At 51.2% G+C, this 14,146-nt stretch overlaps 1 protein-coding gene across 1 annotated transcript; it reads right to left on the bottom strand.

The window, feature by feature from the left end:
• Window positions 1-867: 867 nt before the first annotated feature.
• LOC128728327 (alpha-1B adrenergic receptor-like) lies at window positions 868-13,146 on the bottom strand. Its single transcript, XM_053821950.1, has 4 exons — window positions 13,015-13,146; window positions 4,010-4,276; window positions 3,281-3,490; window positions 868-2,062 (listed from the first exon to the last, which is right to left on the bottom strand). The coding sequence occupies exons 1-4, from the start codon at window positions 13,111-13,113 to the stop codon at window positions 914-916; spliced, it is 1,725 nt and encodes a 574-aa protein (XP_053677925.1). The 5' UTR covers window positions 13,114-13,146; the 3' UTR covers window positions 868-913.
• Between the last annotated feature and the right edge of the window lie 1,000 nt (window positions 13,147-14,146).

Below are 14,146 nucleotides of genomic sequence, written 5' to 3'. Positions count from 1 at the left end.
TGGCTTTGCCGTCAACAGCACTTTCTGCTCCATTATGTCAGAATCCCTCCAAGGGAGGGAGAGCTCGCTTCTTGCGTTGGGTGGTTGTGGGCCTTAAGGGGGGGGAGGCTTTTTTTACTACTTTTTTACTTCTCTTCCCCCTCCCCGCCACCGCCCATGCCTCGTGCAGTTGCAACTACGCTCTAGGTCAAACATGATTTGTACGTGCACAAAGTAAGATTCCTAAGATTGTTCGTTACCGCTCGACGGTCGATGGCCGGATGTGGCTCGCTATCCTGGCCGACTGGTTGTCTACGTGCTGTTGGTTTAGGATTCGAATTTTGTCGCTACAGCCCGATTTACGATCGGTTGAATTCCACGTGTCTATGGGAAGTGTTTGCGTGTGTGTGTGTGTGTGTGTGTGTGTGCTTTATAATTCGCTTTTCCCATACTTCATTCTTGTATTTCTCTAATAATTCAATGGTTCAAATTCTTCGACAAATTCCCCATCCTGTGGGTGCTGTCAAGCGGTTATGCCGCTAACGTCCAGTTCTATCGATAATATTTCTTGCTATCTCTGTTGGAGCGCTCGAAGGCGTACCAGCGGGTGTTGCTTAGCAGTGTAAATGTTTGCTTCACATCTATATTAGTTTAACATATGCAAGTTTATGTATGTATATATATATCTCTCTGTATATAGCGCATCTAAGGGGCCTTTACAGCCTGGTGGCTAGAGTGCATCGGCTCTAGTCCTGGTGCGCCTGCTCAAGAGCCCTTGGCCCTTGTGGTAGGCGGACGCGATCGGCTACCACAAAAAATATACTTGAGATCGCAACTCTAAATTCCCTTCCCCCTTTTCCCAGGGCTTCGCCAAATTTAAAAACGAAAAATTTAACCTCATCATATATAACGTACTCCTATACCGCTGACGCGCTTACTCAGTTCCGTTACCTAAAATCTCCTGCAGCGAGGAGAACTTCCTAAACGATATCTTCGGCTCGAGACAGGTGGGACCGGCCGAGAGCGGTGCGGGGTGCAGCTTGGCACCTGATTGTCCTGCAACGCTAAGATTGTCTGTGGTGCAGATCGGTGGTATGGCGGTAATAAGGGCCGCCGGCAGCCGCCCGCCATCGACGGCCGCCGCGGCTACGTCCCGGGCGCCCTCGAGGACGGCTGGCGTTGTCGAGGGTGCCGGGGACGGTGGGGGTGGTGGTGGTGGGGTGTGACAGGCCGGTTCATCATCGTTCTGAATCTTGGTGATAGTGATCTTGGGCCGTGGCCCAGCTGCCACCGTCGCTTTGCCGGATTCATGGTGCGTGTGCGGCGGATTGCATACGAACAGGGGCAACGTTGGAAGCTGCGGACCGCTTAAGGCCGAACAGCTGCCAAACTTGACGCGCCCCAGCGGCGATTGTAGAGCATCCTCCGGCTCGAGTCCACCCTCGGAACGCCCATCAGCCGAAACCGGCCGGCTACCGTCGGAGGCGAACGCCAGCAGCAATGGTTGCTGCTGTTGCTGCAACTGCTGCTGCTGGAACTGGGTGCCACTGAGCGAGGGTCGCCGGGAACCGCAGGTCGATGGTGTACGCGCCTGGATCTCGTAGTGGATCTCGATCTTTTGCTTCTGCTTGCGAAGAATGTTGCGGAACGAGCGGCGCACGATCTTGCTGCGCACACCGTACAAAATGGCGTTGATGGTCGGTGAGAGCAGCAGAAGGAAGGAGGCCAGATTGAGCAGGATCGCGGGCGTACGCCAACCATTCGCCACGAACGGCAACACGCTGTTCCACAGGATAACGAAGTAGTACGGGCAGTGGAACAAGATGGCCGACCCGACGAGCTGGATCACGTTTGCTGCGGGGTTGTTTTGGTTGGATCCTTGCGTGCAGGACTTGCAGTCAGCTCCTAGACTGCCGCTGGCAGCTGGTCCCCTGCCCACGGCTGAGCTTGGCCCTGGGCCAGCTCCAGCGTTCGGCACAAAGAACGGATTCCGCTGATGCGTGATGGTCAGCTGAGCGGATAACGTCACCTCCAAGATGGCGGACGCGATTCGGTTACGCTGATAGCGCGCGATCATCAACACCTGGGAAAGAGGAGAAAGGAGCGAGTAAAATCACCGAGAAGCTCGCGCTTAATGGAGTTTGCTTGTTGAATATTAAAACCATGTGGAAAGGTTAACTGAAATTTTCAGCCACCGACCTGAGCGATTGCCTAAAGAATCGAACATTCCTCAGGTGCTGGCGTCCTTCTGGAGGCCGCTGCCCTGTTCACCTTCAACTCCCCCACCTTTTGTGAGTGCACGCGCACTTCCAGCCGGTTTCAAGCGCACGGTGGCCGAACGATTTGGAAGTTGATTAAAATATATCGTTCGCTATCGATTTATCGATTCCCTTCCGGTTCTCCGACGCCGTGAAAAGCGTGCCCGGTCCCGAGCGAATGACATCGTGCACGGATGACGATTGGCAAGCAAAAGCAGTCAACCTGCTGGGAAAGTGTGGGCTGGCACGAAGGGTGAAGGTTTCGGGCGCAAAATTGGAAAACGGAAAGCAAAAGCCGTACCGATGCAAATGTACGCTCGATGATGATGTCACCTGTTTTCCCGCTCGCCCAGGAGGACGGACGTGCTTCACTGTGTGCCTACCTTTCGAGCGCAATTACACCGACAGGAGCTTACTTTCTCTCTCTCTCTCTCTCTCTCTCTCTCTCTCGTGTGCGAGCGTTCACTGCCACCGAAAATCCGGCCTGTAGCTTTGAAGTTTATCGCACCATTCATATTCATGAGCCGGATGGAGCTTTTCCTCGGAGTGTATTTGTGTGTACGCTTGTGTGTAGGAGGTGTGAGGTTATGTTGCCGTTCGGAGAATATTTCGGGGGCGAGTGTGTTACCTTTTTTTTCTCCCATCCCCGCGTATGACTATTCCTTGTTTTAACACGCTCCCCCAGTGGGACTAATACAGTGGGAGGAGTTGGATCACTACCCAAAGTAACAGGTACGACCCTGACACGTTTGCAGGCCGTTCGGTACGGGTGGTGGGCATAATTAAATACGGAGGCTCTTTTCGGAGGTGGGCTAAACATAGAGCGTCGACAAAATCACGCGAGTGTCGTACGGTCACAACCGGAACCGAGGACGACCTGCTGGGGCTCTAAAATGGTTCCCTCGCTGATATGCTGTCACTTGCTCAGGAGCGGGAAACGTTTGACATTCGCATCTCAAACATACCTCACCAGGTGCCGGTGTAATTACGCTTCACTAGCAAACGCACGGTTTAAGGCGAGAAAGAGTAGCAGGCTAACTTACCTTCATGTTGCAGCCCAGGATGAGCACGATCGGCAGCAGGATGGTGAACAGCACGAAGCTGATGCTGTAGATGAGTGATTCCGTCGTTTGCAGGTTCGGCAGGCACAGCGCGTAGTCGCTGTCGAATTTATACGCCGAGATCCGTACCGCCTGCGGCAAGCTGAACAGCGTGGAGACGACCCAACCGGCACCGAGCGTAATCAGGACCTGCTGTACGGCGATTGGGAAAGCGAGCGAAATCGGTTCGCCAGGTGTCAGTGGCCGTTGGCGGGCGGAGATGGTGCAGAAGAGGAAGCGATGAATGCGGAAGAGAGACAGTTCAAGTAACATGCATTGGGAGTCGGGGGGCTCGGGTGTGCTAACGCCTGCTAGTTTGTGCCTAATCTCGAGCCGGAAGCCGGCAGATTTGCTAAATTAGCGGTTATAAAAAGCCACTTCAACCGTGCGCTTTTAGATCCGGTTGCAAAGTACGTGCAGTAAAACGGAATGGTTAGACAATTACTCGCGCAAAAGCGAACGACGGTTAAAGCATGAGGTTCTGAGCGATTTCGAGTCGCTTTTGCTTCACTAATTAGCTTTGTGTGCCCACCGGGAAAGCTGCGGACCAATTACTCGAGGTCAGGGACATACTAGCGCTAAAGGAATGGTTTATCTCTAAATCATCTTCCCGTGCGGATAGACTAAGGCGAAAGTGTGCGAGCAGTGAGTGCATCAGTGCATAAGGTGTACCTTTTTCGTGTTGATAAACGTCCCGTAGTGTAGCGGCGTGGCGATGGCGAAGTACCGATCGAAGTTGAGCGCACACAACGTCCACAGAGCGATCGAGTGGAGGGTGTTGAAGCACAACCCGAATAGTAGACAGGTGACATCCATCGCGTCCATTGCTACTGGCAACATCTGGAGCAGGCTCGCCATGTAGAAGATCAGGTAGAACACGCATAGCACTGCGTTCACCACTCCTAGGTGGAGCAGTAGGATCTTGCTGGCGAATGTGATCTGAAAGAAGGTGGAATTGGGGATATTTTCAAGAACTTAGAATAGGCAAAAGCAATACCAGTAGTTCAGTCATGGACATCAGGATCACTAGTGAAAGTTAAGTTGAGAATTGAAGAAATTTTTAAGAACTTATAAAAGACAAAACAATGGAAAATAGTTCAAGCATGGAGATCGACCTCACTAGCGTAAGATAGACTCTGGAATTGTGGAGATTTTGAAGAACTTACAATAGACAAAGCAATGAACATTAGTTCAGACATGGACATCATATCCACTAGCGAAAGATAAGCTTTATTCTAAGACGTTTGCTTATTCTGCACAACATCTTCCCAAAAAAAAGCTCACTGTCATGAAATCATGCCCTCAAAAAGCGATTCGCTGTGATACCATCGAAACAACCCACTAGACGACTACTTCAGCTAACAAATCAACTTCTGAAGAATTCTGCGGCAACCGACACACCAATTAAAAGTTGCTGACGGTTGAGCGAAGAAAGAAAGAAAAAACAGCACCGTGATAATGCTCGGTTCGCAACGGCAAAACGTCATCTGTGTGTTGTTTTTGTTTTGTCTCGAACGATGGCAATAAAATACCAACCAACTGGGGGGGTGGAGAGAGAAAAAAGGACGAAGAAAAAAGCACCCCCCACCCAGCAGGGCATCGCAACCGACGCGAAGTCGTAAGGATTAGAAGCTGCAGGATATTGAAACACTTGGCAACAGGTCGAACCCCAAAGGCAGGTGAAGCGAAATCCCGCGTATCCAAGGTGGGATGCCAATGCTAGGCGCAATAAACTTGTACAAATTAATCGCTTGAGGGTACCCGTAACAGGGGTCGACGATGGGACACCCGCTCACCGACAGGTGGTTGGAAGGATTCGCTCTAAGGCGCTTCCATGGCAGATAAATCGCGCCGTTACCGTAAAATGGCACAATCATCGCGATGGCAAAACCACCGGCCGATAATTGGCAGCCGAGAAACGAACAACGACCGCTGGCGCTGGAAATCCAATATCGGGTGCGATAAATAATCGCAAACGCGTGCGAGTATCCTTTCGGTGCATGGACGGAGAAGCCTGCCAATAAGCGACATTGTCGTACACGTGGACGTAGTAACAACCCGCAAAAAGTCCCAGTAAAATGGTAGGCATACGGGCGGAACTAACCATTGCTGTAAGTACAATAGCAACAGTTCTTGCGCATCCATTTTTCCACCGCATTAAAAGCAGCCCGACAATGGGAAAGCACGCTGGAAAAGCGCTTTCCATGGGGAAGCAAAAATGGCTGCGGTTGCGCCGTGTGCAATAGCCGGCCTCCATTTTTTTAATGCCACCTCATCTTCCTTTAAAGCCAACCATTTACGATGTAAAATATCGCACCACCGTCTTCCGACGTGGCGATTTATGAGATAGTCCTGACCACCGCGCTGGAAAGGTCTCTTGGGGTTGTGAAAAAAAAAGAAAAAGAAATAAATGTTCACTCTCGGGCCCGAAGGCGAACCAATTTTCAGCGCCGATGGATGCAGTTGTTTGCGCGGGCGACCGTAATCCGGAATGCAAACAAAATCGCACTAACTACGCCGGACCAGCACCGTTATTATGATTGCTTCGGCATCCCAGGACCCGGCCACAGCCTGACGAAGGACGCCCGGTGGTCTGGAGAAGGTGGGTACGCCTGGAAAATACGTGCTGTAGTGGGGTAGAAAATGTGCGAACCCTCACCGATGGCACCGATCGATGGATGGGTTGGTTGCGGCTATAACTCGAACTTGTCGCAGAAAACCATTTGTGTCGTCTCAAATTTACTGCCCAAGCTGCTCCAAAGCGTGATGCTATTTGCGTTCAATCGATGGAAAAAGGACGATGTTGGCAGCTCGCGGTGGCGTTCGTCCTGCACTATGGCGTTCGTTGGTACGTGGAGTTGTCGAAACTAATTAGCGACCGGATGGGTGGCACCTGCGGGCGGTGTTGATCGAATAAAAGCGATTCCTAAACGTGTAAACAATTGCCTGTAATGGCACGGTGCAATGCTCGGTAAATGTTCACCGATGGCATCAATACACCCCGTTTCGATTAGCAAGGATATATGCCAGGATCTAGACAAAGGGTTGCAAACTGCAACCGTCTGGGGGTAACTGAGCATCAAAGGAGAAAGAAAACTCAATTAAAGAGCGGCTGGAAAGCTCATGTTTTTGATCACTTATCTCAAAAAGCAGAACACTTGTTGTAGGTTGCTAATTCGTTTGTAGAAAAAGTAGATTTGTACAGCTCATAAACTAATCTGAACTGTACTAATTCAAAGAACTAGTTATGGAAGCCAACTTTGGGTACAACATGAAGCAAGAGATCTCAAACAACGACTACATTTTCTTCAAGAAACCCTTGGCTCCGATTGTTCTTTGATCTCTGAAATATATAGCAATTGTTTCACAGTTCAATCAAAGTTTCAATCATTGCGAGAAATCATCCGTATTGCGTCGTTTGAACGTCTTACTTTGAAACAGCCATATATCATGCTCCGTAGCGTGCTCAGTAGAGCATTAAGCTCTGATTAAGATGACGTTGACCCGATCAGCACATTAATTTTCCTTGTCGGACGATACTAAATGGCACTTGTCGGTTGATATGGAACATCGTTCGACGTAACCAAAATAAAAAAGACACATAAGATCCATTGTTCGAATAGCCATCGTGAGCTCCAATGCTCATTTGATGTACTTGTGCTGCTTAGGTACCTCAGACCTACGACCTTGCTCTTTCATTTTCCGATCGCCCACTATCCTGCCAGGAGTTTTATCGATTATATCTCGAAAGGCCACCATTCTTGGGTGGTCAGAGCGCCACTTGTTACATCTCAACCATTGAAATTGATAACAAAGAATGCCAACTAACCATTGAGTTGATGATGGAAGTGTCTCTTGATCTTCAAGAGATTGTCAAGGCTCGATGGCTTGTCAACAAACGCAAACTGAATAAAGCAGCTTGCCCAAAGTTTGACCGCCTGTCTGCTAGCTGATTGGGAAGCATAATGTTGCATTTAATATTCTGACTCCAATCTATCATCACATCCTTCCGGAAGCTGCTGATGTGTTCGAAACCGTTTTTTGGAACAGCTTTTATTCGTGAAAAGGCGTCACGTCCTTCCCAGAAATGACGCCAATGGAGCCTAAATCAACATGACCGGCTACGAAATGTAACAAATAAAAAAAAGCGACATAAAGCGTCGACATACCGTCGGATAACACGTTAGGCTTTCAAGCTGCACGTGACGAACGGGCGAAAGCACCAGTTCCGAGAACACCAATTTATTCTTCATTATGCTTCACGAAAACTTGATAAGCATCCCTCGACACCTCATCCGACAAACTGCGAAATCAGGGCGCTCCAGCAGAAAGTGCTGGATAGTAGAGCAGATGGACACTAAAAGCCCATCAAACTAACTGACTGGTGCATCCATCGTACCGTGGCCGGTGATGAGGAAGTCGAACAGCGAGACCAAATGTAATTACATCGCATCTGGGACGCTGCTTCCTGGGCTAATGCATTTCGGTTGCAGCCGGTCGGTGCAGAGGAAGCCGGGACAAACGGAAAGCAAACGTACCGGGGGCGAGGGGGGGGGTAAGAGAGGGTGGGGAGGGAGAGATGTAACAACAATGATAACAGCAACATAAAAAGAATCCCTCCGGTGGAGACGCACATCCTGCTCAATCCACTCGGTGGGAAATCATTCCGAACCGTTAGTTAGCCATTGCCATTCGCCATTTTGCTCCCGGCGGTGGGAAAACTGTACACCCCCCCCCCCCCCCTTCAAACCCTGGATAAGCTCGGTGTAAGTGAAAAGTAAATAACAAAAAAAAGGAAACGCAAAAACAACTGCAAAACGCTCATAATAAAATACCCTTCAATCAAATTAGATTGATTTTTTTCCTCCTATTTGGATGATTGGGCTCCCGGGGCGTGAGTGTCCTGCAGCAAAGGGGGTTTGGGGGAGAGGGGGTGCAAAGGTAATGAGGGGCGCTCGGAAAAATAACTTCCCCACCACGGTAGTGATCGAGTGGCATCAATTTCGGGCGGTTCCCGAATGACATATTTTCCATCGCTGTCACTGCGCGTTAGTCAGTGTGCTCGTTATCCTTGATGTCACAGGGGTGTAGGGGAATGTGGCCAGCAAGGCGCAAGTTCAGCCGTCAGGTCGAGCTGCCCGAATCGCCGGAAGCCGTGGTGCGCGCGCGTTCGGAAAGCAAAATGGTGGCTCAACGCAGAAAGGACGAGCACGCAAATTTCCTACTGAAATCGATGCTACCGATGGCGAAAGCGCGCGAGGAAAGCCCGCATCGATTTGGTTGTCAAAAAATCAAACAACTCCCCCGCACACACACGCACACACACACCGCAGTGGCACAGGGTGGCGCTGTTTGGCACCGGATTTGGAGGTTGGCGCTTATTTACTTCGCCTTTGACAATCTCATTTCGGCGCGTTGGTTCGAGTGGTGGGAAATTGAAGCTGACAACTTCTCAGTGAGCAGTGATGCCTCTGGACCCAATGGAGCCTGTCAGAGTGCGACGAGGGGAGGGGGGGGAGGGGGGGGGCTTGCAAATAATCAAATTCAATCACCTTCGCTCGTGGCAACGAAGGGAGCCACAGTCAGTACACCTCGATTTCCCACTCGCGCACTTCAAAATTGGCTATTAGGAGCCGATTTGATGGCATCACACGCCACCCCCCCAAACACCTGTAGTTCTAAGGACTCAGCAGGTGCTGGAGGAGGAAGAAAACATGTCGGAAACGGAACCTCCATCGACATTGATTGATTTATTTAATTTTTAGCAGGCTCACCCGAGCCCGCGCGTCGGTGTTGGGCCTTCCCCAAAAGGCAGTTGTTTGGGAGGTGCAAAACACCAAAACCACAGCTATATACCGCCCGTTGTTTTTCCATCCCCTACTCCCGGGAGCCTGACGAAAGAAAAAAAAACGCCCGCCGTGAATGGTGCGTCAGGACGAACTTGGAAATAGGATCCTGTTTGCTTCGGTTCACTTCATCGTACGCAGTCCGTTGCGTGGCAGCAACAGGTACGCCTCATACTGAGCCCTGTTGAAATCGGCCTCTCGTGCGTCTACCCTCACCCCCGAAACCCCCCACCCCCTCCCTAAAATAGGGTGGAAGGGATGGTGATATTTGGTTGCAAATTGACCAAAAAACGCTCTCATTTCTGGCGTTGGTCGTGTGGTGGTTTAGAAAAACGGAGAAGCTTTCCGCACGTGCCGAACTCAAACTTCCCCCACACACACACACCCGGTACACGGGAAAACGGGACCGCTCGAAGGGTGGAAAGGACGAACGCACACGTAAGCGAGCGAAAAGTAATATAAAACACTCGCACCAAACCGCATCCGGCGTGGGCTAGGAGTTTTTCGCTCGTTGCGGTTTTCGTGCGGTTCTAGCTAGCCTAGCCTTAATGCGCATCCTGGAGCGGGTGCTTTCATCTTTTATCTTCCCCGCTGTGGGTTGCCTTTTTTTTTGGTTTTTTTTTGTTCACATTGTTTCGAGTTTTCCGCCAATTCCCCATCGAAAGCAAGCCACCCGGTTTCGAGTTGGAGTTCGGAGCTCGGAAGCAAGCCGATTGAAATCGTACCGCTGGGAATCGAATCGAATCGGTGATTTTCCAGCAATCCGTTCCTGTGCCGCTCGCCTCCCTCCGATCCCTCTTTTTGCACCGGAAAAACCACGCTCGCGCGAAGGGCCACACAATGGGCGTGATGTTAGGGTGGAGAGGGCGGGGGGGGGGGGATGGTGGCACTAAAAATAGCCTGCCAATTTGCGGGAAGCGGTGCGCGTATCCTTGCGTATGAAAAGACGAAAAGAAAAAAAAAAGGAAAGCCAACCCACACGCACCCAAGGGTTTAAGATGCCACGACGTGGGAAGCCGCTCGAAAGTGAAACGAATCGAACAGCAACAAAAAAGTTGAGCAATGGGAAATGGGGAAGAAATTCATCCCGCCAGAAGATGAGACCCGCGAGCGGAAAGTCGGAAAAAGAAGACGCGCCGGGAAAGCGTCGCAAGGACACGGGGCATCATTAAATTTTTACCATCGGTTGCGCGCTACTGATGGTGGGCGAAAGGGAAGAAGAGGGGTGAGGGGATGAGGAATTGGCATTAGGCGGTTTTCCGCGTGAAGGGATTGGAAATAATGAAGCGAGAGAGTGAAAGGTGAGGGCAAAAAAAAAACAACCAAAAAGTGATTCGATCTCGCTTGCCAACCCCAACGCGAAGGGAGAAGCTTTTCGCAGAAGCTCGGCACAGTTCCTTTTGGTGCGCACCCACGCACAACCGCACACCAATGGGTGGAAAACACGATAATCGGTCAATAAGAGTCAATAATCAAAATATAATAACAATTTCGATTCGTTACCGGTGGCACCCGGTGGGAAGGGCTGGCGACGTGGGAGCGTTTGGGGAGGGCGTTAAAATTAACCATTCCCTCGCAGGCAGCTCTTCGATGCAACCGGTGGATGAGGGGTGGGCCCAGGACACGAAGGATAATGGCGGGAAAATGGGAAGGAAAAAAGGAAACGAATAAAAACGTCCGCACGCCAACCGAGGCAGTGATGGATATTGAAATGCGATACCTTCCGAACGGGTGCGATGGGGTTGGGGAAGGGAAACGAAAGGTGGGGGAGAAGGGGAAGGAGTCCTTCGAGGAGTACGGTTGGTTGCAATTCCTTGCGCGCCACGGAAAATATGTATATCGAATATATAAAGAGCGGAAAAGCGGAAAATTCGAAACCCACGAAAGCTCCTTCCCTAGGTTCTTCTTCATCGCAATTTTTTATTTTGGCTTCTTCTCATCTTACCCGTGGTGCTCTTATCGTGCTTCTTTCTCCCACTTCCCAACTTCCCCCCCCCCCGCTTGCTTCCTCGCCTTCTGAAGGTGTTGGTCCGCCAAGTGGCCTCTTTTTGGTCAAGCCATGGTGAGGTTTGGGGATGTGGGAAAAAAATGCTAGGAAAACGGTACGTGGGTAAGGGAGGGATGAGATTTGGAATGTTATTGATAAATTTTCGCTCGCCCGCGCAAAGCACACCCTTTAACCGTCTTTAACCGGGCTTCCTTCGGTGGGTTTTCCTTCTCGAGCGCGCTTCATCGGAAAACCCTGGCCAGAATCACGTCCATCACACCCGTGCACCCGTGGGGTGAGCAGAGGGGAAGGGTGAGCGGTAGAACGCAAGGTGGGCGGTGTGGGTGAACTTTTTCCTCCACCCCCTGAAAAACACCCGCACCTCGAGAAGTGAACCATCTGTTCCACATCCTGCCACCATTCTGCTCCCGTTAAGTGATGGAACGGGGGCGAGGGCGTAAAAAAGGGAAGGGCAGGGGAAAAGGGCCTAAAGGGCCGCAAGGGATGGGCGTTAAATCCGAAATGATCGCGCACGCAGCGCGATGCCAGCCCGGGCGGGACGAAAATAGCGAAAAACCTTTCCCTTCCAAAAGCTCCGGCTCGTCCTTCGTCCTTCGTCCTTTGGCCCTTCGAGTTCACCACGTTGGTGGGAATTCAAATTAGTAGTCCTGGAAAATTTTGACTTTTAAATATTTAATTGATACCACGAGCCCGGGCGGACAGTTAGAGCGGACACGCTGTCTCGCTTTCTCGCATGGCGTTGAAACAAAAACGGAAAGCAGGAAGCAGGATAATGAAACACCACTCTCTCATCGCTTCATCCTTTCATCGCACGCTTCATTACAAACACCTGCCCGTTTCTTGGAACGCACCCGTCTCACCTTGCCCTGATGTTGAAAAGGGCCCGATGGGAAATGAAATTTAGATGACAAAACACGCCTCAGCAAACCTCCCACGCGAGCGCCACCTGGCGAGCGCCGCGGATACTACCAGCTCAAACCAGTACCCTATTGGAAAGCCCTCCCCCATACGGCCAAGGGCCGCCAAGGGTGGAAACAATGGCCCAATGGCGACACCAGCGCCTATTGTTCCCGCTTATCTTCATCGCCAAGAACGCTCGAGCGAAACCGGGCACTCGAGCGGTTTCGGAGTTTGGAGACACTCGAGCGTCTCCACCGGCCACAGACGCGGTCGGGTTCTTGGAATCTTGATGACTTTTGAGCTCCAGCACGACCTCCCAAACGTGGGGGAACCTGTGCCTGAGGTGGCTGTTCCACGCTGCCCTTCTCGCTTTGTTTGGCGAGAAGTCCTGCGCGCCCTTGGGGAACTTCCGGGAAAAATGCGCCGAGACAAGCGCGACAAACACGGTGCCCTACGGGAGGTGGGGGTTTGGGACTCTCGCAACCACAAAACAAAAACCTCGCGACACTTTTATTTTTCGATTGTTACTGTTATCCGGATTCCGCCACGTACGTGTGTCTCGATTGAAGATACCACGGGAATGTTGGGAATTAGGCGCTCAAATAGGAAAGTCTGTATTTTGGAGCGCCGGAGGTGTGAGAAGGTTTCAGAATTCACGCGTCCTTAACTAGATCTAGGCGTGAGAGTGCACACCGGCAAGGATAGACGGTGTGAAATGCTTCATGGTCAAGGGTTTTTGTCGAAGGACACGAAACCGTGCCAGAATCGATGAGCAATTGACGCCCCGGGGATCTCGTTTAGATCGATCGGTAGTTGCCGATCCTTGCCCGAGGTCAACGTTAGTGATGACGCAGAGTAATCATTCATCCTTTTCCCTCCAAGCACACCCACACACACACACACACACACACACGCGAACTTACCTGTTTCGTGAGGATAACGATAACCACGATGTAGATGTTGACAACGAAGCCGATTACCACGGCAAGCAGGGCAAGTATCTCCAGCTGAAACGGCACCATTGCAAGGGATTCTGGTCGTCCTGGTGGCGTTGGAAGTCGTCGTCCTGTTGCAGCCGTACTGTAAGACGGACGGACCAGCTCATCTCTCGCTCGTTACGACACCACACTTCGACGCTTTCTTGCACCGACCACCTGGCGGACCTGCAGATGGGCGCAAAAATCGTCCTGAAACCTCGCACAACGCCCGGTGTACTTCAATTAGCGCGGATTGTTCGACCACGGCCACTCTTACCTCTCGGCGATGGATTAACGGGCCGTTCTATCTCTCTCTCTCTTGGTTTTGGCAAGATGGCGCGAGGTTCTGCGGATGGGTTTTGACCGTGAAACGACGTGCTGCGCCAGCTGCTCACGTTAATCCACGGGCGACTAACGTTCTCCACGTTTTGAGGGACACTTTTGGACACCTTTTTGGCACGTCCTCACTGTTGGTTCACTCTGGTCGCGATAACGTGTGATCGTAGGATGGTGCGTTTGATTGAAGGTCCTTTCGCTTGCTTCTCCTCACTATTTGCTCGTCTCGTTTGCTCTGCTGCCGGTGGGAGTTTCTCCTCGAAGCACGCGGTTCGTACTATCGTTCTGTCGTTTCCGTTTGTCTTCGGCACGTCAAGCCGGTTGTACTGTGTCTACTTTGATCGTTTTATTTTATTTTACTTGTTTTTCGGTAAGCTCTCTGACGGGTGACGGATGCTGTGATATGTGTGCGGTATCGATACACGTGTGTGGTCGAGCGAAGGAGCCTTACTAGGAGTTAGTACGAGCTGCACGCACACACCTGGCTCTCTGAGCCCGTGGGTATCGTCGGAGGAATGTCCTCCGGTACGTCCGGTAGCTCCTTATCTTTCGCTTACCCCTTCCGGCCCGTACCTTTCGCCCATCTCACCCGGGCATGTGTGGATATGTGTGTGATATACGACGACACGTTCGCGCGTTGCTCCAAACAGCCCGTAAAACTATCCCCCCCGAAAAAAAAAACAAAAAAAAAAAGGCTCCAGGAACGTTCGCTTATCGCAGCTTCCAGCTACACGCACTCAAC

The sequence above is a fragment of the Anopheles nili genome, chromosome X (genome assembly GCF_943737925.1).
Source record: "Anopheles nili chromosome X, idAnoNiliSN_F5_01, whole genome shotgun sequence".
NCBI lineage: Eukaryota > Metazoa > Arthropoda > Insecta > Diptera > Culicidae > Anopheles > Anopheles nili.
Note: the sequence above shows the minus strand (reverse complement) of the source record. Positions and strands in the feature narration are given on the sequence as shown.